This window comes from Pongo abelii, chromosome 10 (assembly GCF_028885655.2).
Source record: "Pongo abelii isolate AG06213 chromosome 10, NHGRI_mPonAbe1-v2.0_pri, whole genome shotgun sequence".
Classification (NCBI taxonomy): Eukaryota; Metazoa; Chordata; class Mammalia; order Primates; family Hominidae; genus Pongo; species Pongo abelii.
In genome coordinates this window covers 2,995,841-3,020,996 of record NC_071995.2, presented here as the reverse complement: position 1 = coordinate 3,020,996, position 25,156 = coordinate 2,995,841, and the positions used below count along the sequence as shown (strand labels likewise).

Here is a 25,156-nt window from a genome sequence, read left to right as displayed (position 1 = left end):
GGCGCAAGAATGTATCTATGGGAACTCTGTACTTTCTGCTCAAGTTTTCTATAAACCCCAAACTACTCAAAATTATAGTCTTTTTTTTTTTTTTTAAAAGGTTGAGAGACTTTTTCTCCTCGGGGCCTTTCTTCAGGGTTCTAGAATAAAGCAAAAGTTGCCATGACAGGGATACTAAAAAATAAATAAATACAAAATTTAAAAAGTAAAATAAAGCAAAAGTTATGAAAATACAGTACTTCGGAGGCAAAAGTACTGAACAAAACCAGCTGGCTTCACTTTAACTAGGCGTGTCCTAGGAAAATGCGATCTGAAAATATTAATAGATTCAGCCCCGGAGTGACTAACAGAAGCACTTGCCCTGGAATCCCGTCAAAGCCAGCACACTTGTTTCCTCAGCCTCGGGGGTGGGTGTGCCCTCAATCAGCTGCTGTCTCAAAGACAGGCAGGAGGGTCCCACCCTGTCAGAACCCGAGGGTCAGCCCAAACCAGGTGTCCAAGCAGCACGGGCACCCGGGGTGGGGCCTCCGTGCACGCCCTGCCCTGGGAGAAGGAGGAGCCAGGCAGAAGAGGGAGTCTCCACGCCAGGGAATGTCTTCCAGGACCCAGAGCCTCAGGGACCCACAGGACGTCCTGGAGGCAGTGGGGCACTAGGAGCTCCAGGAAAGTAGGACTCTTCAGCTCTGCCCTACTCTCCAGCCCTACGCCTAAGCATCTCCGGAAAAGCATCTGCACCCCCAGGGGGAAGAATGAAGACTCGAGCATCTGGACTGGGCCACGGCTCTGAGGACATAGGAGCAGGCGGGGTTAGAATGAGCTTGGACAAGAGGTGGGAGGTGGCATCCATTCTGGCCTTGATCATTTTTCATAGAAGTCATCTGTCCCAGAGCCACCCTGCCTGGTCAGGGATAGGAAGGAAGATTATGATGTTTCAGACATTCTGTTAATAGCTCAAAGCTAGCCAGGAATGGTGGCTCATGCCTGTAATCCCAGCACTTTGGGAGGCCGAGGCAGGTGGATCACCTGAGGTCAAGAGTTCAAGACCAACCTGGCCAACATGGCGAGACCCCCATCTCTACTAAAAATACAAAAATTAGCCAGGTGTGGTGGCTCAAGCCACCAGCTTCTCAGCTACTCAGGAGGCTAAGGCACCTTGAAAACCTGGGAGGCAGAGGCTGCAGTGAGCCAAGATCGTGACACTACACTCCGATCTGGGCGACAGAGTGAGACTCCGTCTCAGAAAAAAGAAAAAAGAAAAAAAAATAGCTGGAAGCCTTCACTCAGACCCTAGGCTGAGATTACCATCCCAGAAGACCCACCCTGACCCAGAAAACTCACCCCCACTGATTCCGTCTTGCACCAGCCACACACCCAGCACCTCACTCCTGCAGGCCTGCCAGTTACCGCGCCTCCCATTCCAGAAGGCATGGTCATCCGGTTTGGAAACAAGGCCATGGAAGTGGCTAAAATGCAGGCTGGACACGAACATTTGTTTTTCTGGATGGGGCCAGCCCGGCCTGACCCAGCAGGCCATTAGCAGCAGACCAGGTGCAGCCCGCCAGGCAGGAAGGATGCCCGGCAAACCAAAATTCCCACCTGTGCCTCTCATTCTGAACCATGCTCTACACCAGGAACAGAGCTTCTTGGAAGGCCCCATGACTCTTCTTTTTCATGTCATTCTCTAGGTGTACCCCACTCCTCATTCCTGGTCCCATCTTGCACTGTGAGAAAGGCCACATCTCAGGACACCAAACTCTTACCTCACTTTCAGAGTTCCTCACTCCCATCATCCTGTGAAGATTTTCTCCATAAATTAATTTTCTCCAAACATCTGTAAATCACATATCTGACTGTCCTGAAAAAGAACCTGTATCTGGAATATTAAAGAACTCTCAGAACAACAGCTGGGCATGGTGGCACACACCCACAACTGTGGGAGGCCGAGGCGGGTGGATTGCTTCAGCCAGGAGTTCAAGACCAGCCTAGGCAAAATGGCAAAACCTCATCTCTACAAAAAGTACAAAAATTAGCCGGGTGTGGTGGCGTGTGCCTGTGGTCCCCACTACTCAGGAGGCTGAGGTGGGAGGGACACTTGAGCCTGGGTGGTCAAGGCTGCAGTGAGCTATGACCTTGCTGAGTGAAAGAAGCAAAGACCCAGAGAGCTATGTAACTGCATGATTCCATTTGTGAGACATTCTTGAAAGGCAAAATTACAGGAATGAACAGATCAGTGTGGCCAGGGGATGGCAAGAGGGGAAGGGGGAGGGACGATCTCCAAGGGGCCACTGCATGATGGAATCGTTTGGGGGATGGAACAGTCTTGTGTCTTGATGGTGGCGATGAAAACACATTCTGTGCATTTGTCAACATCTACTATTTACCAAAAACAGTGTATTTTGCTGTATGTATGTTAAAAATAAATTTAGGGAAAGATTTACTCTATTTTATAGAATGACATGTTATTCTACAGGTGCAGTGGCTCACGCCTGTAATCCCAGCACTTTGGGAGGCCGAGGCGGGCAGATCACCTGAGGTCAGGAGTTCAAGACCAACCTGACCAACATGGAGAAACCCTGTCTCTACTAAAAATACAAAAAATTAGCTAAGTGTGGTGGCGCATGCCTGTAATCCCAGCTACTTGGGAGGCTGAGGCAGGAGAATTGAACCCAGGAGGCGGAGGTTGCAGTGAGCTGAGATTGCACCATTGCACTCCAGCCTGGGCAACAAAAGCGAAACTCCGTCTCAAAAAAAAAAAAAAAAAAACAAAGAGAGAGATGCTGCCTGATTCTAAATAAACGTAAAATACGACCTTCTTATCCTGCCCAGAGGGCCTAGCTCAAACCCACCCTGTTCATAAAACCCACTTGGCCGGGTATGGTGGCTCACACTCATAATCCAAGCACTTTGAGGGTCCGAGGCGGGAGGATGGCTTGAGCCCAGGAGTTTGAGACCAGCCTGGGCAACACAGTGAGATCCTATCTCTAGAAATAATGTTTTAAAAATTAGCCAGGTGTGGTGGCACATGCCTATGGTCCCAGCTACTCAGGAGGCTGAGGCAGGAGGATTGCTTGAGGAGGTCAAGGATGAAGGGAGCTGTGATCACACCACCACACTCCAGCTTGGGTGGCAGAGTGAGACTCTGTGGCTCACGCCTGTAATCCCAGCACTTTGAGAGGCTGAAGCCAGGGGATCACTTGAGGTCAAGAGTTCAAGACCAGCCTGGCCGACATGGCAAAACCCCGTCCCTGCTGAAAATGCAAAAAAATAGCCGGGCATCATGACATGTGCCTGTAATCTCAACTATTCGGGAGGCTGAGGCAGAAGAATCACTTGAACCCGGGAGGTGGAGGTGCAGTGAGCTGTGATCACGCCACTGTACTCCAGCCTGGGTGACAGAGTGAAACTTCACCTCAAAAAAAAAAAAAACATATAAAAATAAAACCTGCAGCCGGGCACGGTGGCTCACGCCTGTAATCCCAGCACTTTGGGAGGCTGAGGCGGGCGGATCATGAGGTCAGGAGATCAAGACAATCCTGGCTAACACAGTGAAACCCCGTCTCTACTAAAAATACAAAAAATTAGACAGGCGTGGTGGCGGGCGCCCGTGGTCCCAGCTACTCCGGAGGCTGAGGCGGGAGAATGGCGTGAACCCGGGAGGCGGAGCTTGCAGTGAGCCGAGATAGCGCCACAGCACTCCAGCCTGGGCGACCGAGCAAGACTCTGTCAAAAAAAATAAATAAAATAAAATAAAAATAAAAACAAAACCCACTTATCTCCCCTCCTCTCATCACTTCACGACAATAGCCCTCAAATCACTACATTTTCTCTGTCTTCCCAAGGATAGTTCTCCATCTCTCTTCCTCTCTCTGTCTGCTTCCCTCTCTCTCACACAAATTCACAGAGACATATACACGCTTGTCAGAACCCCACCCATTCTCAAAGCCAGCTCAACTACCTCCTCCTCTTGGGACAGAATCAATCATTCTTTACCAGGCACTGCCACAGACCCTGCTTGTGCACGTTCTTTCGTCTTGCAGCATGTTACTGCTAGCTTCACAGTCCATTTCCCTGCAAGTTCCGTGAGGACAGGAACCAGGGGTTCCATTCCATACTCTCGCTGCACCTAGCACAGTGCCGGGCACACCGTGGGTGCTGTGGCTTCTGTGGACTGGGTGAGGGCAGGTGCAATCGGAGGGAGCTGATGCCGAGAGGAGAGCTGGCTGTGCTGGGCTGGCAGTGCCCTGAGGAGGTATGGGAGGCACTGGTACAGCTTACTTCTTCTCTTGCATAAGCAGCAACTATTGCTTCAACCTCCAAGTGCTGGAAGTGACCCCACCTCTCATTCCAACATGAGGTCATGCAATTTATGATGGAGCATTTCCGAGGATGCTTTTGCTTCCTGCATGCCACCCGGCACAGTTCAAGCCCCAGGCAGACAGATGCTTGGGATGCACCTGCTGAGGGATGGGAACCTGTCTCGTCATCAGGATGCTGTCATTTCTCACTTCCAGAAGGCAGGCGCTCTTTACAGCAAAGAGTAGATTAGGATCTTCGGATCTGAAGTCCATTTCATTATGGAGAACTACCACAGTACAGGCGTAGACTATCAGTAACTCCACAGGGCCACTCTACGATTGGGTTTTTCCACACACATCATCGACCCCCTGCCTCTTACAAATTCCAGCTTTGACAGTTTTTAAGAACCATTTATAGGTCATTTATTTGACAAACACTTACACAGTGGTTATTATGTGCCGGGGAAAGAACTAAGCACTTTACAGATATTAACTCATTTAGTCTTCACATACACCATATGAGGTTGGTTCTGTTAACCTTATTATCCCACCCAGGTGTTAAGTGGCAGAACAGAGATTCAAACCCAGGCAGGCTGGCTGGAAAGCCACACTGTGCCAACCATGGCCACTCGCCCCACGTGGTTACTGAACATAAGAAACGTGGTTAGTCCAAACTGAGATGTGTTGTTAAGTGTACAGTACACACTACAGTTCTAATGCTTTGTGTGAAAAAAAGGTAAACGATCTCATTGATACTGTTTACTATTGATTACATGTTAAAAGGATAATATTGTAGACATAGGTTAAATAATATATTATTACAATGCATTTTACCAGTTAAGTTTTCCTTTCTTTTTTTAGAGGCAGGGTTCTCGCTATGTTGCCCAGGCTGGTCTCAAACCCCTGGGCTCAAGCAATTCTCCCGCCTCAGCCTCCTGAGTAACTGGGACCATAGGCAAAAGCCACTGCACCCAGCTATTTTTACTTTTTAAATGTAGCTCCTAGGCTTACATTATATTTCTATTGGACAGCACCACTCTGGAGTCTGCACTGATAGCCACTACTCTCTGGGGTTGTCAGGGGTCATCTTCCCCACCCTCCAGCCTCAGGGCAGGACCCAGATTCTGCCTGTTCCTAACACCATGCTTGTGCTCGTGCTCACTTGGACAAAGACGATGGCAGCCACACAGTAATTCCCTCATCTCCCCATTCTGCTTCCTCTGACTGCTCAGACACTGCACCCTCGTCCCAAGCCTTGCCTCCAGCTCCAGGTGCAGCTTCGCTCTACCTCCCTGTAGCAGGAATCCCGAAGTGTTTCATCTAGTGGCACCCCCACATGCTGATATGTGGAGAAACTGAGGCCCAGGATCACAAAATCTTCGAGGAAGCAGTGGCCCTGGAGGTGACCTAGTCCACTTTCCCATGCAGGGCAGAGACGCCTCCAAAGCATCCCTAACGAGTTCTACATAATGAAACTCTATGTACAGTAGTCCTTTGGTATCTGTGGGGGATCGGTTCCAAGGCCTCTAAGGATACTGAAACCCGAGGATGCTCGAGTCCCTCATATAAAACGGTACAGTGTTTGCATATAACTTACGCACATCCTCTCATGTGCTTTAAATCATTTCTAGGGAACTTATCGTACCTAACACAACGCATGCACGTCACTTCATTTGCATGGATTCAGTGCAGCATTCAGTGAGCAGCAAATTCAAGTTTTGCTTTTTGGAACTCTGTGGAATTTTTTCCCCTGAACACTGTCGATCCAGGGTTGGTCGAATCCATGTGGAACCCACAGACACAGAGGGCCCACTAGTTTTATGTGGTTCTACATAATGAAGTAATAGACTTCAGGTCAGATGGACCTCATCTGCTACTGCTACAAAGGGTGCCTACCTTCTAGAATGAGAAATGACAGCACCCAGATGCTGGGCAGGTTCTAAGTCCTCATCCAGCCTCCGTTAAGACCCTCGCAGGCCCGGCACAGTGCCTCATCCCTGTAATCCCAGCACTTTGGGAGGCTGAAGCTGGAGGATCACTTGAGGCGAGGAGTTTAAGACCAGCCTGGGCAACACAAAGATAGCAAGACCTTGTCTCTACAAAAAGTTTTAAAAATTGGCAGGGCATGGTGGCACATACCTGTCATCCCAGCTACTTGGGAGACTGAGGCAGGAGGACCACCTGAGTGCAGGAGTTTGAGGCTACAGCGAGCTATGATCATACCACTGTACTCCAGCCTGGGCAACAGAGAAAGATTCTATCTATTAAAACAAAACAAAACAAAAAAACACCAGCCTGGGAAACAGAGCAAGATCCTGTCTCTATAAAAAATAAAAATTAAAACAAAAAAACCGTTAGGCGGGCATGGCGTCATGTGTGGTCACAGCTACTGAGACCTGAGCAGCTGAGAAAGCTGAGCTGGGAGGATCACTTGGGCTCGGGAGGTTGAGGCCACAGTGAACTGTGATTCCAACACTGCACTCTAGCCTGGGTGACAGAGTTAAGACCCCGACTCAAAAAAAAAAAAAAAAAAAAAGGCCGGGCACGGTCGCTCACACCTGTAATCCCAGCACTCTGGGAGGCTGAGGCAGGCAGATCACCTGAGGTCGGGAGTTCGAGACCAGCCTGGCCAACATGGCGAAACCCTATCTTTACTAAAAATACAACATTAGCCAGGCATGGTGGCGAATGCCTGTAATTCCAGCTACTCAGGAGGCTGTGGCAGGAGAATCGCTTGAACCCGGAAGGCGGAGGTTGTGGTGAGTCAAGATCGCGCCATTGCACTCCAGCCTGGGCAACAAGAGTGAAACTCCGTCTCAAAATAAAAAAAAAAAAAGAAAGAAAGAAAGAAAGAAAGAAAGAAAGACCCACACGTTTGAGATCAGATCACTGGTGGGGGGTAGGGGAAGACCCACAAAAATGGCGAGCTCAATACTTAACAGCTCAGGATATATAAACTTTCCAAAACCAGATGTGGCTTCCAATGTGGCCGAAGGGTCACAGAGCTTAGTGGGTTAGGGTTTCCTGTGACACAAACCTTACCACAGCACTGACCCACACAGGCTTATGGTTTAATGGGGCAGTTTAAGAGTCAGATTGACCTGGGTACAAACTCCAACTGCAGTATAACTTCTACAGTGTCCCCTCTGTAAAGTAGAGGTTAAAAAACAAAACAAAAACAAACCAAACCTTTCTCACAGGGCTAAGAGGAAGAAATGAGACGATGAAGGCAGAAATGTCTAGAATAATGGTCTAGCACCTAACAGGCATTGAAATGTTCATTTCCCTCTTCCTTCCTTCTTCAGCCAAAAACCCCAAGCCTTTTCCCTCAACATGAATTAATAGTAAGTCCCACTCTATTCTAGACTTACATAATTGATGTTTTGAACTTAAATGCAGGATGTTACACTTAGACCTATTACATTTCTTCTTGAGATAAGTATATGTTCAACATTGCTCAATGTCAAGTAATTTTTAAAAGCTAAAAACTAAAAACAATTTTTTAAAGTCAGTAGGGCATAGTTAAATATAGTATAGTCACAGAATGAAATGTTACTCGGATCCTTAAAATTATGGTTTTAAATATTTTTTATGACATGCACTATCACCCATTAGATAGCATTCAGTAGGAAAAAAATGGGATAATCGCAATTCTGTTAAAATATATAGATTTGCACGAACACAAATTTGGAAGGACATTCACCTAAATACCAGCCCTCCCGAATTACAGTATTATGTATCATTTTTTTCCTTTATGCCTTTCTTTATTTTTCAGGGTTTCTACAATGTACATGTATTAATTTTACGAGATAAATATTTTTAAACTTCATCTTTCTACTTAATGGCAGCATTCCAGTCAATTGAGATGATTTTGAACCCTGGTTCTATCAGCCAATGTTTGCTACCCTCAACGCCCACAGAAATGAGAAACAGGGCCAGGTGCGGTGGTTCACTCCTGTAATCCCAGCACTTTGGGAGGCCAAGGCAGGTGGATTGCCTGAGGTCGGGAGTTCGAGACCAGCCTGGCCAGCATGGTGAAACCCCATTTCTACTAAAAATACAAAAATTAGCCAGGCGTGGTGGCAGGTGCCTGTAATCCCAGCTACTCAGGAAGCTGAGGCAGGAGAATCACTTGAACCCAGGAGGCGGAGGTTGCAGCGAGCCGAGATCGCACCATTGTACTCTGGCCTGGGCAATAGGGTGAGACTCCGTCTCAAAAAAAAGAAATAGGCCGGGCCTGGTGGTTCACACCTGTAATACCAGCACTTTGGGAGGCCAAGGCGGGCAGATCACAAGGTCAGGAGTTCGAAACCAGTCTGACCAATATGGTGAAACCCTGTTTCTACTAAAAATAAAAAAAATTAGCTGGGCATGGTGGCGTGTGCTTGTAATCCCAGCTACTCGGGAGGCTGAGGCATAAGAATTGCTTGAACCCAGGAGACAGAGGCTGCAGTGAGCCAAGATCACACCACTGCACTCCAGCCTGGTGACAGAGCGAGACCTATCTCAAAAAAAAAAAAGAAAAAGAAATGAGAAACAGAAGACACAGGCCACACAGGCTCCTGGGAGAGGCTCGTATCTATGGAAAACACAGAGGACTAAGCCAAAGATAGCCCTGCGGCACATCACAGGGACCTCCTCACAGTAACACAAGCTCAGGAGTCAGGAGTCAGCGTCCAGCGTAGTGGGTCAAGCAGTCACACATCCATCTCCCTGCTGTATCAGCCAGACCACACTGCTTTCTCTTGTACCAAGAAGATCATTAGACTGAAAAGCCTTACTGAACATTCCTCCACTCAAATTAGAGTTGTTTTCTCCAAGACTTGGTAGAGTGAACCCATGTTGGCTACTAGGTATCTCAACTTCATTTTCACACTCTCCACATATTGTTTGTTCAAAAATCTAACCTAGGTTGAGTGCAACCGTGTACACCTGCAGTCCCAGCTACTGAGGAGGCTGAGGTGGGAGGACTGCTTGATCCTGGGAGGTCAAGGCTGCATAAGCCATGACTGCATCACTGCCCTCCATCCTGGGTGACAGAGCAAGGCACTGTCTACGATAATAATAATAATAATGATAATTTTAAAAAATTTATGGCCGGGCGCGGTGGCTCAAGCCTGTAATCCCAGCACTTTGGGAGGCCGAAGTGGGTGGATCACAAGGTCAAGAGATCGAGACCATCCTGTCTAACATGGTGAAACCCCGTCTCTACTAAAAAATACAAAAAATTAGCCAGGCGTGGTGGTGGGCGCCTGTAGTCCCAGCTACTCAGGAGGCTGAGGCAGGAGAATGGAGTGAACCCGGGAGGCGGAGCTTGCAGTGAGCAGAGATCGCCCCACCGCACTCCAGCCTGGGTGACAGAGCAAGACTCCGTCTCAAAAAAAAAAAAAAAAAAAAATTATTACACTGAAATTATTTTTGATAATACTAGGGTTTAAGAAAATACCAACATTAACTTCCCTTTTTTTTTTTTAAGGTGTCTACTAGAAAATTTTAAATTGGTGGGGCACGATGGCTCACATCTGCAATTCCAGCACTTTGGGAGGCCAAGGCAGGAGGATTGCTTGAGCCCAGGAGTTTGAGGTCTGCCTGGTCAACAAAGCGAGACCCTACCTCCACAAAAAAACTTGACGAATTAGCCAGGTGTGGTGGCGCATACCTGTAGTCCCAGCTACCCAGGTTAAGGCAATGAGGACTGCTTGAGCCCAGGAGTTCAAGGAGTGAGCCATGATTGCACCACTGAACTCCAGCCTGGGTGACAAAGTGAGACTCTGTCTCAAAAAATAAAAAATCATTAAAAACAAAATCTAACCGAGAATTGCGCAAGGAATCAATTCCAGGAGTCTGCTATTTCCAGGGTCCCCATCTTCCTCCCTTGAAGAAACAAATCAAGACAGCATGTGTTGTCTGTCCTACACCTACCCTCCTTCCAGGTCCTGGCAGTGGTTCTCGGGTCACTCCTACACCTTCTCTTGGGACCCCAAAGCCTATCTGTGAGAATCCGGCAACCTGAACTCAGGAAAAGCAGCTCGTGTGGTCTGACTCACAATTCTCTCAGGGCAAGCTGTGGCCTTCTCACAAAGTCTGGTCGACCCTTACAAAGATGGAGGCAAGATAAGAGTCCTCCGCCTCCAGAACGTTCCACCCACTGTCTCGCTCTGCCTGTGGCTAAAGAAATCCCTCATGGCCAGGCGCGGTGGCTCACGCCTGTAATCCCAGCACTTTGGGAGGCCGAGGCAGGTGGATCACCCGAGGCTGGGAGTTCGAGACCAGCCTAGCCAACATGGAAATACCCTGTCCCTATTAAAAATACAAAAAAAAAAAAAAAAAAAAAATTAGCCAGGTGTGGTGGCAGGTACCTGTAATCCCAGCCACTCAGGAGGCTGAGGCAGGAGAATCACTTGAATCCAGGAGGCAGAGGTTGTGGTGTGCCAAGATTGCAGCACTGCACTCCAGCCTGGGCAACAAAAGCAGAACTCCGTCTCAAAAAAAAAAAAAAGAAATCCCTTATGTTGTCCAGCGACTCCAGCCTGTGGACTCCCTGTCCAGAGCTTTGCCCACAACCCACCATCGCCATTCCAGCCACAATTGCCCCAAGGTGGAGACCAGCCAGGGAGCAACAACATCAGCCTTTTATCCCAGCCAGGATGATTCACAAAGACATCTCAGGGGCTTGAGGGGAAGGGGAAGACCAAGTCCTGGCAGGGGCGAGCGTGGCACGAGCAGAGGCTGGCAAACACGAGACCTGTGCTAGTAAGAGCCAAAAGCTCAGCACAGAACTGGCACTGAGCTCTAGCTTCACACTGAGTCAACGGCCCCCTTTGGAGGAGGGCCCCACCCCAGAGGCCCACCCTATGTGTCATCAGCCCCTCCCCAGCGCCCTCTGCACTGCCCCCAACCCTCTACCGGATATGCAATCCCATCCCCCAGGAGGGTCACCCCTGCCTCAGCACAGCTCCCATTTCCTGCCCCTGGTGACTCCTCTGAAGTCTATTGTTCCCATGAAGTTTGGGTCAAAGGAAGCAGAGTCCCCACCCATGGGGGCCCGCCTGCCCACGCCAAGCCAAGGAGCCGGCCCCCGCTACAGGGAGCCTGGCCCATCCTCTGGCCCTTCCAGGAGCCCCCCTGTATTAAATGCAGGAGGACGTGGGCATAGAACTTGGAGACCTGAGTTCTAGTGGAAATTTTCCCAAATATCCAGTCCCTACCAGCTAAAGGCCCCAGGGCCTGATCACACAGGTGTGATTAGAATCTCCCAGATAGTAGCGAGAAAAACCAAAAGCAAGGGAAGAACTGTCATCTCAGAAGGGGTCCAGGCAAAACTGGAATTAGAAGATAGGAGCTGGAAGACTGTGTGCTCCCCGGTGACAAAGCCCTGCCCCCACCTCCACCTGGGCCCCCCTGGCTGCTGACAGCCCCCTCACCCCCCTTTACTGGAGAGCAGCTGTTCAGCTCCAATTTCAGAGCTTTAAAGGGAGCTGTCGTCCAACCCCTGCCAACAAAGCGTCATGGGGGCAAAGGAAGACAGGCAAGGTAAAGCCACCCTCACAAGCCCTGAATTTCCAACTGCCACTGGACTGACCTCAACTGCAGGAAAGGCAAGGTCCAAAGCTGGGGACCAACGTCCTCTACTTCCACTGGGAAGGAGGAGGAGGAGCTACAGGTTTGGCAACAGGCATTGCTTTGTGACAGTCACCGGGGCAAGACTCCAGAGTGGAAACCAAAGGAGGTTGTGACATTTGCAACCCAGGAGATCTAAAAAGATAGGGAGAACCTTCACCTGGCGGTTCATCAAGGGGAGAGGAGGGTGTGTTTTAAAGACCCGAGGGCCCCTTCCAGACTCCACAGATTCTACAGTGAGATGGCTCCTTCCCCAGAACAGCTATGTGCTTTCTGCCAGGATGGAGCAGAGTATTTCTACCTCCTACCAACGTTATCTGAGCCACAAGGCATGGCCCAAGTCAGTCTGCTCCAGCTTCCGCGCCTGTTGGATGAAGGCGGCTGAGGGAGTAGGGGGTGTACAAGCACTGCAATCCACAGGGCAGGAGACAGAACGCCAAGGGGAGAGCATAGGTTCTAATCCCCGTTCTGCCACTCACCAGGGTTGCGGCATTAAGCAAGTTACTGTCCCTCTAGGGGCATCAGTTTCCCCATCTTTAAAATGGGAGACTTACGCCAGGTGCAGTGGCTCACGCCTGTAATCCCAGCACTTTGGGAGGCCGAAGCGGATCACCTGAGGTCAGGAGTTCAAGACCAGCATGGCAAACATGGCGAAATCCCGCCTCTACTAAAAATACAAAAAACGGCTGGGAGCGGTGGCTCATGCCTATAATCTCAGCACTTTAGGAGGCCGAGGCGGGCAGATCACCTGAGGTTGGGAGTTGGAGACCAGCCTGACCAACATGGAGAAACTCCGTCTCTACTAAAAATACAAAATAAACCGGGCGTGGTGGTGCATGCCTATAATCCTAGCTACTTGGGAGGCTGAGGCAGAAGAATCGCTTGAACCCGGGAGGTGGAGGCTGTGGTGAGCCAAGATCGCACCATTGCACTCCAACCTAGGCAACAAGAGCGAAACTCCATCTCAAAAAAAAAATATATATATATATATGAAACTAGCCGGCCAGGAGGCTGAGGCAGGAGAATCGCTTGAACCCAAGAGGCGGAGGTTGCAGTGAGCCAAGATCATGCCACTGTACTCCAGCCTAGGCGACAGAGCAAGACTCCGTCTCAAAAATAAATAAAATAAAATAAAATGAAAATAAACTAAAATAAAATAAAATGGGAGACTTAGATGCTGACATTAGGGTATCTAATAATGTTCAGCAAGCTCATCCTGGGGCCAAGGCAAAACTGGAATCAGAAAATAGAAGCTGGGACTCTGTTATCTGGTGACAAAGCCCTGTCTGTCCCCCTTCCTCCTAACCTGGACCACTAGGACCCTGGATTCCTAAGGACGCAGAACACAGTGTAGGGCCTGGCTCATAGTAAATGCTCGATTCATGTTTGCTAAATAAACATGATAGACAGGGCAAGGTTTCTCAAACGGTGCTCAGAGAAACACTAATTCAAAAAACACTAATCCCTAGGAAAAAGAGGTTCTTACTGAAATAAGCTTAGGAAACACTGGATACAACAGCTATCCTATGGAGTCCATGGGATGTGCCAGGCACTGTGCTACTGGGTGGGGGCTCTGCAAACATCGACTTTTCACAAGAAACTTTCTGGACAGAAAAGCTCCCTTCATATTACCCACCAGGAAACAGCCTGAGAACCTTAAAGGTAGTGAGAGACTCAGGATTTGTACCCTGGTCTGCCTGACACCAAACCTGTGCCCTTTCCATTCCATCAGTGCTGCTTTTAGACCAGTCGCACACCAGGCCCAAGAGGTGAGAGGGTGAGGTGTTTCCCACAAGAACATCCACATCCTCAGGATGGATGGAGGAACAAGGACAAGAACCCCCAACCCCCGAGACAGTTTCTGGCTCCTTCCTTCCAAGAAGCCCTACACATGATATCCACGTTGAAGTCCTCATGCAACAAGCTACTCATTCCTCTTCTCAAAGGAAGTGCTGAGTGTCTAGCAAGTTGGAAAGAATGAAGGATTCTTCTACTGGGTTACCTGGTCAGCTCCAAGGAGAGTTAAACCAGGAGAAAGTAGTTCAGGCTGGTATACCTCCCTATCTGTTTGTCCTTGGGGCTAACTTAAAAGCACTATTTACACAAGTCTCCAGATTGAAAACTGTCTCCTTTTCCGGGGGATCCACCCCGACAAACCTTCTCAAATGTCACTCGCCCATCCCATCCCCCAAAGGCAAAGATCTCAACTTCCTTCAGCCTCCTACCAGTTTGTTGACCTATTCCAGGCAAGCACAAGACCCTCGCCCTGAGAAAGTCAGCCTCCTGGCTCCAAGAGGCAGGTGGAGACAGCTTCCTTCCATCTCTGCCCGGTCCAGGGGAAACGGAGCCTGGAGGCCACACACTCCAAAACCAGTCAAACCATCCCTGCACTCAGGCAACCAGAGACACTGACTCTTGCCCACGGCTACGTAGGGAGTAAGAACAGTCCTAGCCAGAACCAACATCCTCGAAGAGAAACACATATTTAAGAGACGTGGCATCACACACCTACTCAGAGATACTCACTTTCAGAGAGCCCCTTCTCACGCAGACATGTACACACACTCTGTCACTCACGTTCAACACAAACAAATACGCCCACTGGAAGCCAAGGTGAGTCACACGTGAACAGATATCACCCACACAGAGACTCACAGCGAGGGAGACTCGCAGTCAGGTGTCACACAGACTCAGCACAGACGCAGTCAGTCCGCGGGGCCTCAAGTGCCTGAGCACAACGGGGGAAATGTTCACTTTGGGGTTTGAAAGTTCTGCTCCCTGGATCGAGCCACTCGTCCGCATCAGGGAACACAGCAGCTTCCCAAGCCCTGAGGTGTAGGACCTTTTGCAGGGGTTCCCCCACTTTCGCATCGCCTTTGCACTTAAAACAGGCAGTCCGCTTACCTCCAGGTCTCTCCCTTCCAGGCTCGAAAAGGGCCCAGCAGAAAAGAGGCATGGGTGCTGGGTCTCTTCTGTTGCCGATGCTCTCGGTTCTGCCTCTCCGGTCCTTTCCACACCGGCCTCCCTTTTCCCCAAAGTCCCGAGTGTCCACCCCCCTTACCCGCCCCTGGAGCCGCTTCGCCTCCACCAGCCTCAGTCGCGCCGCCTCCACGTGCCTCGCTCTTCCCAGTCTCGTCCCGGGAGGGAGCTCCGCACGCACCGCGCAGAATCCTGCTCTCCAGCAAAGTCCTACCAAGTCCCCGCTCCCCAGCCTTACCAGTCCCAGGGTGCGGGAAGGTGGGATGGGTGCGCTAAGCCAGTTCCAAGGAGTCTGCCCCGAGCGCCAACTCTTCCGGCCGCGGCGATCGCTCTGCGGGGACGACAGGGCGTCAGCGCGCAGAGCCGGGCTCCGGCCGGGGCCGACGGGCGGCGCAGTGAAGGCGGGGCCGCGGGGCCAAGCCCACCCCGCGCCGACCGGCCCCGGTGCGCCCAGCGGAGCGGAGCGGAGCGCGCGGAGGGAGGAGTTTTCCCAGAATGGGACTGACGGGAAAACACGGGGATCCCTATTCCTGGAGGAGTGAGTCAACCGGGAGCGAGGAGGGGAGCGCGGGGCGGACAGGAGGGAAGCGGGAGAGGGGCAGCGAGCAGCGCCGGAGCGCGGAGGGAAGCCAGAGGTCGGGACGGAGCGCGCCGGAGCGCAGAGGTCCAAGGCGGGAACGCGGGCGGCGGAAAGAAAAGAGAAGCCGAGCACGCGGCGCGAGCGGTCTGCTGCGGCGGCGTGGGGCGCGCGGCCCGGGAGGGCGCCGGCGGGTGCGGCGGGTGCGGCGGGCGCGGACGCCTCTCACCTGGCGGGACGCGGCGGCGGCGCTGGAGCTGCGGCCCTCCCGCCCCCTGGCCTCGAGTGTGCGAGGAGGACGCTGGAATGCGCGGAATGAGGGCTGGAATGAGATGCGCGCCGCGGCGGGAGGGAGGGAGCCGGAGGGAGTGGCGGCCGGGCCACCGGCACCTCGGGGAGGAGACTGCGCCGCGCGCGGGCGGGCGAGGGGCCGGGCCGCCGGGGCGGGGCGGGGCCGGGCCGGGGCGGGCGGCGGGGGAGGGGGCCGAGGGACGGCGGGGACCCCTCCACCCGGGCCTCGGCTGCGGCCCCCACGCCCACTCGCCCTTCGATCTCTCCGCTCCGACTCTTTGCCTGCTCGTGGCGCGCCCCGCGCCCTCCCCTCCTGGCGGGGTCCCGACTCCCTTTCCCAGGAGCCGAGAGCCTTCCTCTTCGCCGGGGTGGGGCTGTCCCGGGGGCAGGGGTGTGGACGGGGCCCAGACTCCCGCCCCGCCACCCGGCGTCCCTCCGCACGAGTCCCTGGGAGGCCGGGGAAGGGGCGGGCGCCCGGCGCGCAGGAAGGGCTGCTCCCTTCCCTGCGGCTCCCACCAAAGGACACTTGCTCCGGGGAACCAGGAAGCAGGAACTCGCGGGCTCCATTCCCAGATCCGCTGCCACTGCCCCCTCGCTTGCCCTCCCCGGCTTTAGCTCTTTCCGTTTTTCTCTCCTTCCCCTTGGGCATCTGTAAAACCGCCACTACGAGTAAACCGCATGGGAGAAAGGGCACTCGGTGTGAAGTCCCTGTGGCATGCCATGAGACGCCTTGTGGGCTCAGTGACTCAATGAATATTCATCTAATATGCACGATGAGTCCAGATACTGTGAAGATCAGGATCAGCCCTCAGCACCTGCCCTCAAAGAGCTCAGAGTTTAGCTGGGGAGGCCTCGGTGTATACTGCCATCGGTGAGAGTCTGGACTTCAGACACACATGCCCAGGAGTCTCTTGTTGGGGCAGGGGGTGCTGGAAACACGCTGGGCTCCTTGTTTGGAGACGTTTAGGACAAACGGGCTTAAAGCAGTGTGCTGGCCAGGAGACTGAAACCAAAGGACTTTTGGCTTTTTCCAAAAATCAAATCCAGCCTTTTCTGGGGCATTATCACTTAGCCTTGTGTTGGGTGGTTGTCTAGATCTTATCTCCCTTGCCAAACAGAAACTTCCTTGAAGACAGAGTAGTGTCTGATTTATCTTATCTTTCACACAGAACCAGCCTGGTGCCTGGGATGGGGAAGTACATGATAAATGCTGCATACATGAAAAACAATTGCTACCGTGGAAGATATTGAAAGTCCTATCGATGACAGAGTTGTTTCCAAGAGAGGTATTCCAAAAGTGTTTCAAGCAATGACGGCATCACTGAGCTAAGCATCCAGTCCTGCAAGGTGAAGGCGTTGAAGACGCAGCCGTCATTTGAATAGATGAATTGTGGTATTCTTGTTAAATAATGAATCATATCAAGGCCTGGTCCCACCTCATGCACATGAAAAGACCAAAATACAAGGCAGCATATCAGCACCACCTGAAGTACACACTAAGCACCAACTATTTAATTCAGCAATCATGGGGGGCGCGGTGGCTCACGCCTGTCATCTTAGCAATATGGGAGGCCGAGGCAGGTGGATTGCTTGAGCCCAGGAGTTCAAGACCATCCTGGGCATCATGGTGGCCTGCACCTGTAGTCCCAGCTACTCAGGAGGCTGAGGTGGGAGGATAGTTTGAGCCCAGAAAGTTGAGGCTGCAGTGAGCCGTGAATGCACCACTGCACGCCAGCCTGGATGACAGATCGAGACCCTGTCTCAAAGTAATTAATAATAATTATATTAATTCAGCAATCATTTGAGTGTTTGTTGACTTTGACACTGCACTAAGGGAAGGGGTAGGTCCCTTTCCTCAAGTAGTTCCAGTCTAGGTGAGAAGACAGACAATTATGCAACGCTCAATGGGAACCCAAGGGAAGGAACAGTGAAATCCAATTACAGTGCATTTGATCTAGCTCTTGAGAATGAATGAGGGTTTGCCAAACTGAGACTGGAAACCCCATTTAAGACACGTGGAACAGCACCTACAAAGGTGAGGCAGCCTGTCTGCTGGTGTGTTTAGCGAAGGTTTGTAAATTGGTGTGGCTGGAGAATAGAGTTGTGGATAATAAGATTTAAGGAAGTGGATACCAGACTTTGAAGGTCATTGCGTGCCATGCTGAAGATTCGGGCATCAAAAAAGACACAAGTGCGACATAAGCAGCAGTGACCGAGTTGGACTGGAGACTCGGGGTGCCCTAAAACTCAAGCAGTGGTCCTGAGGTTGAGGAGGAGGGGAAGGAGCTAGGAAACGGTTCAGATCATTTGGCTGTGTAGTGAGAGAGAAAACAAAAATCGCTAACCTTTAACAGCTGAACAATGGTTGGTGTCAGTAAGTGAGATAAGAATTCAGGGCTGGGCGAGGTGGCTCATGCCTGTAATCCCAGCACTTTGGGAGGCTGAGGTGGATGGATCACAAGGTCAGGAGTTCAAGACCAGCCTGACCAACATGGAGAAACCCCGTCTCTACTAAAAATACAATATTAGCTGGGCATGGTGGCGCATGCCTGTAATCTCAGCTACTCGGGAGGCTGAGGCAGGAGAATCACTTGAACCCCGGAGGTGGAGGTTGCAGTGAACTGAGATCACGACATTGCACTGCAGCCTGGGCAAAAAGAATGAAACTCCGTCTCAAAAAAAAAAAAAAAAGGAATTCAAGCAAAAGGGGAGTGGGGTGAGGTCAGAGGGGAATCCAGCCAGGTTCAGGGGATGGAGAGGAAGGCAGGACAGAGTCCAGAGTGGAAACAGGAAAGCAATCCTAGTGTCATGTTCAGCGTAGACTGCTGAGAACGAACTTGGAGATCTTTATTCCCTCCAAGTCTTAACTATCCAAGACCATCAGTGATCCAAGCTGGGAAGGTGTATCTTCAGGATCTTGACTTTCTGGCCCATACCCTTACAGTCTCCTGGAGAACTCTGGAGCTTTGGGGACCTCAGGCTTGGAGCTGTTGAGGAACGTCTAGGTAAAGGAAAGTTAACAGATCTACAAATTCTGAAGAGTTAAAGGCAAGGTGATTTTACCCACATATCAGCCCTTCGCAGGGATGTTTACATTTCTTAAGGGACAGGACCCTAATTCACCGACCCTCAGGAATGAGTCTTTTGGTGGAAATATTTCAGCTGTCTGGATCCTACAAATGGATCCTCACTCAAGCTTGATGATGGACCATGCAGGAGGAGTAGAGTAAGGGTGTGGGCAGGGCCGGGTGGTTTCATGTAGGGGTATTTGTGTTGGCTATATTCCAAAGTCGAAGTTAAAAATCACATTAATTGGGCACAGTGGCTCACATCAATAATCCCAGTACTTTGGGAGGCCGAGGTTGGAGGATCTCTTGAGCCCAGGAGTTTGAGACCAGCCTAAGCAATATAATGAGACCTTACCTCTACCAAAAAAAAAAAAAAAAAAAAATTAGCTGGGCATGGTAGCACTCGCCTATAGTCCTAGCTACTTGGGAGGCTGAAGTGGGAGGCTTGTTTGAGCTTGGGAGGTCGAGGCTGCAGTGAGTCATGACTGCGCCACTGTACTCCAGCCTGGGCAACAGAGCAAGACGTTGTCTCAGAAAAAATAAATAAAATAAACCAGACACATTCATGATATAAGTGGAAAAGCAGATTCTAAAAATTATATATAGGGGCTGGGCATGGTGGCTCACACCTGTAATTCCAGCACTTTGGGAGGCTGAGACAGGCGGATCACCTGAGGTCAGGAGTTTGAGACCAGCCTTGCCAACATGGTGAAACCCCATCTCTACTAAAAATACAAAAAATTAGCCAGGCATGATGGCATGTGCCTTTAGTCCCAGCAACTTGGGAGGCTGAGGCAGGAGAATCACTTGAACACAGGAGGTGGAGGTTGCAGTGAGCCTAAATCGCACCGTTGCACTCCAGCCTGGGCAGCAAGAGTGAAACTCCATCTCAAAAAATAAATAGCCGGGCGCGGTGGCTCACACCTGTAATCCCAGCACTTTGGGAGGCTGAGGTGGGCGGATCACCTGAGGTTGAGAGTTCAAGACCAGTCTGACCAACGTGGAGAAACCCCGTCTCTCCTAAAAAATAGAAAACTAGCCAGGCGTGGTGGCGCATGCCTGTAATCCCAGCTACCCAGGAGGCTGAGGCAGGAGAATGGCTTGAACATGGGAGGCAGAGGTTGTGGTGAGCAGAGATTGCACCATTGCACTCTAGCCTGGGCAACAAGAGCGAAACTCTGTCTCAAAAAAATAAAATAAAATAAATAAATAAATAAAAACTATATATCGGATGACCCTGTTTTTGAAAAAAGTAGAAAAAGTATTTTAAAGGGATTATCTCTGAAAGTTTGCAAATTAAGGGGATCTAGTTTCTTGTTTTTATTCTTTTCTTTTTTTTTTTTTTTTAAGACAGAATTTTGCTTTTGTTGCCCAGGCTGGAGTGCAATGGCACAATATTGGCTCACTGCAACCTCCGTCTCCCAGGTTCAAGCAATTCTCCTGTCTCAGCCTCCCCAGTAGCTGGGATTACAGGCATGCACCACCGCACCCAGCCCTATTCTTTATTTTCTATAACAAACTTGTAGTTTATATTCAGGGACAAATGTGACTAGAACTATATATCTAACCCTTCCCTAATTTCTCCACATCTTTAAAAAACAAAACCCTTTACACATATGAAAATATCACATTGTGGTGCTTGCCTGGGCAGCACATATACTAAAATTGGATACTGATACAGAGAAGATTAGCATGGCCCCTGAGCTCACAAATTCGTGAAGTCTTCCATTAAAAAAAAAAAAAAGTCCTGGCGCTGTGGCTCACGCCTGTAATCCCAGCACTTTGGGAGGTCAAGGCAGGCGGATCACAAGGTCAGGAGATCGAGACCATCCTGGCTAACACGGTGAAACCCCGTCTTTACTAAAAATACAAAAAATTACCCAGGCGTGGTGGCAGGTGCCTGTAGTCCCAGGTACTCGGGAGGCTGAGGCAGGAAAATGGCGTAAACCCTGGAGGTGGAGCTTGCAGTGAGCCGAGATTGCGCCACTGAACTCCAGCTGGGCGACAGAGGGACTCCATCTCAAAAAAAAAAAAAAAAAGGCTGGGCGTGGTGGCACACGCCTATAATCCTAGCACTTTGGGAGGCTGAGGCAGGCGGATAACGAGGTAAGAGATCAAGACCATCCTGGCCAACATGGTGAATCCCCGTCTCTACTAAAAATACAAAAATTAGCTGGGCGTGGTGGCACGCACTTGTATTCCCAGGTACTTGGGAGGCTGAGGCAGGAGAATCACTTGAACCTGGGAGGCAGAGGTTGCAGTAAGCCGAGATCACACCACTGCACTCCAGCCCTGGCGACAGAGCAAGGCTCCGTCTCAAAAAAAAAAAAATGCAGCTGGGCACGATGGCTCAAGCCTGTAATCCTAGTGCTTTGGGAGGCCAAGGTGGGCAGATCATCTGAGGTCAGGAGTTCGAGATTAGCCTGGCCAACCATGGAACCCAGGAGGCGGAGTGAGCCGAGATCGTGCCACTGCACTCCAGCCTGGGCGACAGAGCGAGACTTCGTCTCAAAAAAAAAAAAAAAAGCACATTGTACACCATAAATATATACAATTTTTATTTGTTAATTATACCTTAATAAAGCTGGTGGTGGTAGCAAAGAGGTTATATAGAATTAGAAGAACTCAATGAATAGATTCTGAGTAAATGCCACCATATAAGTCTTCTAGACTTCTCATCGATCCACTCATTATCCTACATATTTGTTTCAACTATTGCTGACTGCCAGTTTACAACTCTAGAAACTTTTTTCCCCAATAAATCAAACCATTCCCACCAAACAAACAAAGAACCGACAGCTGGACTGAATGGCCTAATAGGAAACTGAGAGAGTAAAGAGAGATTGTTTCCTAGCTTTTAGGTGAAAGGCAAATATTTTACTTTTTTTTTTTTAATTTTTGAGACGGTATCTGGCTCTGTTGCCCAGGCTGCAGTGCAGTGGTGCAATCAGGGCTCACTGCAGTCTTCGCTCCCTGGGCTCAAGTGATTCTCCCACCTTAGCCTCCCCAGTAGCTGAGACTACAGGTGTGCACCACTTCACTTGACTAATTAAAAAAAATTTTTTTTGTAAAGACAAGATTGCCCTATATGCTCAAGCTGGTCTCAAACTCCTGGCCTCAAGCCATCTTCCTGCCTTGGACCTCCTAAGTGTTGGGATTACTGGTGTGAGCCACTGTGCTGGGCCACATCTTGCTTTGGAGATTTCCCCAAAGCTGCTCCCCATACCTTGGAAAATATTATGCAATGACTCCTGCTGGTCAGCTGTAACTCAGGTGCTTTTTCTTTTTTAACCTCTCCATCCTTTATTTATTTATTTATTTATTTATTTATTTATTTATTTATTTTTAGTAGAGATGGGGTTTTGCCATGTTGGCCAGGCTGGTCTTGAACTCCTGGCCTCAAGTGATCTGCCCACCTTGGCCTTCCAAAGTCCTAGGATTACAGGTGTGAGCCACTGCACCCGGCCCATCCTTTACTTTTATTTACTTTTTTCCTTAAGAGAATGTTCACTTGACATCAGCTGAACTTCATTTTGTGCTTTGAAGGACAAAACAGACCATTTCCTGTTTTGTTTTGTTTTGTTTCTTTTTTTTTTTTTTTTTTTTTGAGACGGAGTCTCGCTCTGTCGCCCAGGCTGGAGTGCAGTGGCGCGATCTTGGCTCACTACAACCTCCACCTCCCGGGTTCAAGCGATTCTCCTGCCTCAGCCTCCCAAGTAGCTGGGATTATAGGCGCGTGCCACCACGCCCAGCTAATTTTTTGTATTTTTAGTAGAGACGGGGTTTCACCATGTTAGCCAGGATGGTCTCGATCTCCTGACCTTGTGATCTGCCCATCTCGGCCTCCCAAAGTGCTGGGATTCCAGGCGTGAGCCACCGCGCCCAGCCTGTTTTGTTTCTTTGAGATGGAGTCCCGCTCTGTCTCCCCGGCTGCAGTACAGTGGCGCCATCTCGGCTCACTGCAACTTCCACCTCCCAGGTTCAAGCGATTCCCCTGCCTCAGGCTCTCTAGTACCTGGGATTACAGGCTCTCGCCACCACGCCCAGCTAATTTTTGTATTTTTAGTAGAGACGGGGTTTTGCCATGTTGGCCAGGCTGGTCTCAAAACTCCTGACCTCAAGTGATCCACCTGCCTTGGCCTCCCAAAGTTCTGGGATTACAGGCTCTTGCCACCACGCCCAGCTAAATTTTGTATTTTTAGTAGAGACGGGGTTTCACCATGTTGGCCAGGATGGTCTCGATCTCTTGACCTCATGATCTGCCCACCTCGGCCTCCCAAAGTGCTGGGATTACAGGCGTGAGCCACTGCACCTGGCCTTGTTTTGTTTTGTTTTGAGACTGAGTCTCGCTCTGTCACCCAGGCTGGAGTGCAGTGGCAGGATCACGGCTCACTGCAGCCTGGACCTCCCAGGCTCAAGCTATCCTCTCACCTAGGCAAAACGGATCTTTATCAAAGGTTTTTTTGTTTTTGTTTTTGTTTTCCCCAACTATCTATAGAATAAAAGTAGTCAATAATTTGATAAGCATACTATTCGTTCTATTATGTCTTCATGAAAGACAAATGTAGGCCAGGCGGAGTGGCTCACAACTGTAATCCCAACATTTTGGGAGGCTGCAGCAGGAGGATCACTTGAGACCAGGAGTTCGAGAGCAGCCCAGGCAACATAGGGAGACTCCATCTCTACAAAAAATAAAAACAAAATTATCCGGGTGTTGTGGCATGTGCCTGTAGTCCCAGCTACTTGGGAGGCTGAGGTGGGAAAATTGCTTGAGTCTGGGAGGTCGAGGCTGCAGTGAGCCATGATTGTATCACTGCACTCCCACCTGGCAACAGAGCAAGACCCTGTCTCAAAAAAAAAAAAAAAAAAAAAAAAAAGATGTGAAAGAGAACAGACCCTAGATCCACTGTCTAGGGAACAGTATATGCTGTGGGCTAAATTGTGTCCTCTCAAATTCGTATGTTGAGGTCCAAACCCCTAGTACCTCAGAATGTGACTGTGTTGGAGATAAGGCCTTTAAAGAGGTGACTAAGTTAGCGTGAGGTCATTAGGGTGGGCCATAATCCAGTGTAACTGGTGTCCTCATGAAAGAGATGAGGACACAGAACACTCAGACCAAGGGATGACCATGTGAGGACACAGAGGGAGAAAGGGAGAAAGGCCTCAGAAGAGACCACACCTGCCAGCACCTGCATCCTCCACTTCCAGCCTCCAGAATTGTAAGAAATGCATTTCTGTTCTTTGAGCGCCCCAGTCTGTGGATTTTGTTATGGCAGTCCAGGCTGACTGATTCAGTGTATTTATATTTCCAAACTGAAACAAACAACAGGTTTCCATTGCACAGAGGGGGAAGCCTTCTCTGCACAATTCTCAAGCAGGGTGAAGTTCCTACGGGGTCTTATCCTCAGCTATCCAGGAGCTTCCTGAAAAAAAGTCAAAAGGAAGGAAAGGCTTTCTCCAGTCTTGTTCAGCTAAAATCTTCATCTTCAGTAATGCTGTTTGATAAAATATTCTGAAAATGAGAGTTAACTAAGTTGTGTGTGATGACCTTGTCCGGGCGTTAAACAGTCAGAGTTTAAATTCCAGCTTGGCCACCTGCTAAGTGAGCCTCGGTTTCCTCATCACTCATTTTTTCACTCCACATTTATTGAATGTGTGGAAAACAGAGGAGTCATGATGTCTGCCTCTCTGGCTGCTAAGAGTGGAACACAGGAGCAGAATTGCTGAGAAGATAGTTAGCTTGGGAACCTGAAGTTGAGATTTCTGTAGACCAACTAACATTTTCCAACACAGCTTTCTGTGATGATGAAAATGTTCTTGGCCGGGCACAGTGGAGCATGCCTGTAATCCCAGCTACTCGGGTGGCTGAGGCATGAGAAGTCCTTAAACCCGGGAGGCAGAGGTTGAAGTGAACTGAGATCACGTCACGGCACTCCAGCCTGGACAACAGAATGAGACTCTGTCTCAAAACAACAACAACAACAACAGCAACAAAACAATTGGGCACAGTGGCTCACACCTGTAATCCCAGCACATTGAGAGACTGAGGCAGGTGAATCACGTGAGGTCAGAGGTTCAAGACCAGCCTGGCCAACATGGCAAAAACCTGTCTCTACTAAAAATACAAAAATCAGCCGGGCGTGGTGGTACACACCTGTAATCCCAGTTACTCGGGAGGCTGAGGCAGGAGAATTTCTTGAACTGGGGAGGTGAAAGTTACAGTGAGCCAAAATCGCGCCACTGCACTCCAGCCTGGGCAACAGAGCGAGACTCCATCTCAAAAAAAAAAAAAAAGAAAAATGTTCTCCATCTGCACCGTCCAATGT

At 50.0% G+C, this 25,156-nt stretch overlaps 2 protein-coding genes and 1 pseudogene across 3 annotated transcripts in view; 2 read left to right on the top strand and 1 right to left on the bottom strand.

Moving 5' to 3' along the window:
- TEAD4 (TEA domain transcription factor 4) overlaps positions 1 to 15,870 on the bottom strand; it is an 83,358-nt gene extending 67,488 nt beyond the window's left edge. The window contains exons 1-2 of one of the 2 annotated variants that reach the window (XM_054526678.2): positions 15,701 to 15,856; positions 14,820 to 15,225 (exon numbers count right to left, since the gene is read on the bottom strand). In XM_054526678.2, coding sequence (XP_054382653.1) covers positions 14,820 to 14,871 — 52 coding nt within the window. In that variant the 5' untranslated portion in view covers positions 14,872 to 15,225; positions 15,701 to 15,856. Of the gene's footprint in view, positions 1 to 14,819; positions 15,226 to 15,700 lie in introns of both variants that reach the window. The other variant, XM_063711990.1, reaches the window with a different exon arrangement.
- Positions 15,390 to 20,005, top strand: LOC134759463 (collagen, type I, alpha 1b-like). The gene is made up of 2 exons (XM_063711968.1): positions 15,390 to 16,633; positions 16,932 to 20,005. Exons 1-2 carry the CDS (start codon positions 15,390 to 15,392, stop codon positions 17,011 to 17,013), a joined length of 1,326 nt encoding a protein of 441 aa, XP_063568038.1. The 3' UTR covers positions 17,014 to 20,005.
- Positions 20,006 to 20,465: 460 nt separating this feature from the next.
- LOC112135942 (U6 spliceosomal RNA) lies at positions 20,466 to 20,565 on the top strand (annotated as a pseudogene).
- Positions 20,566 to 25,156: the final 4,591 nt, after the last annotated feature.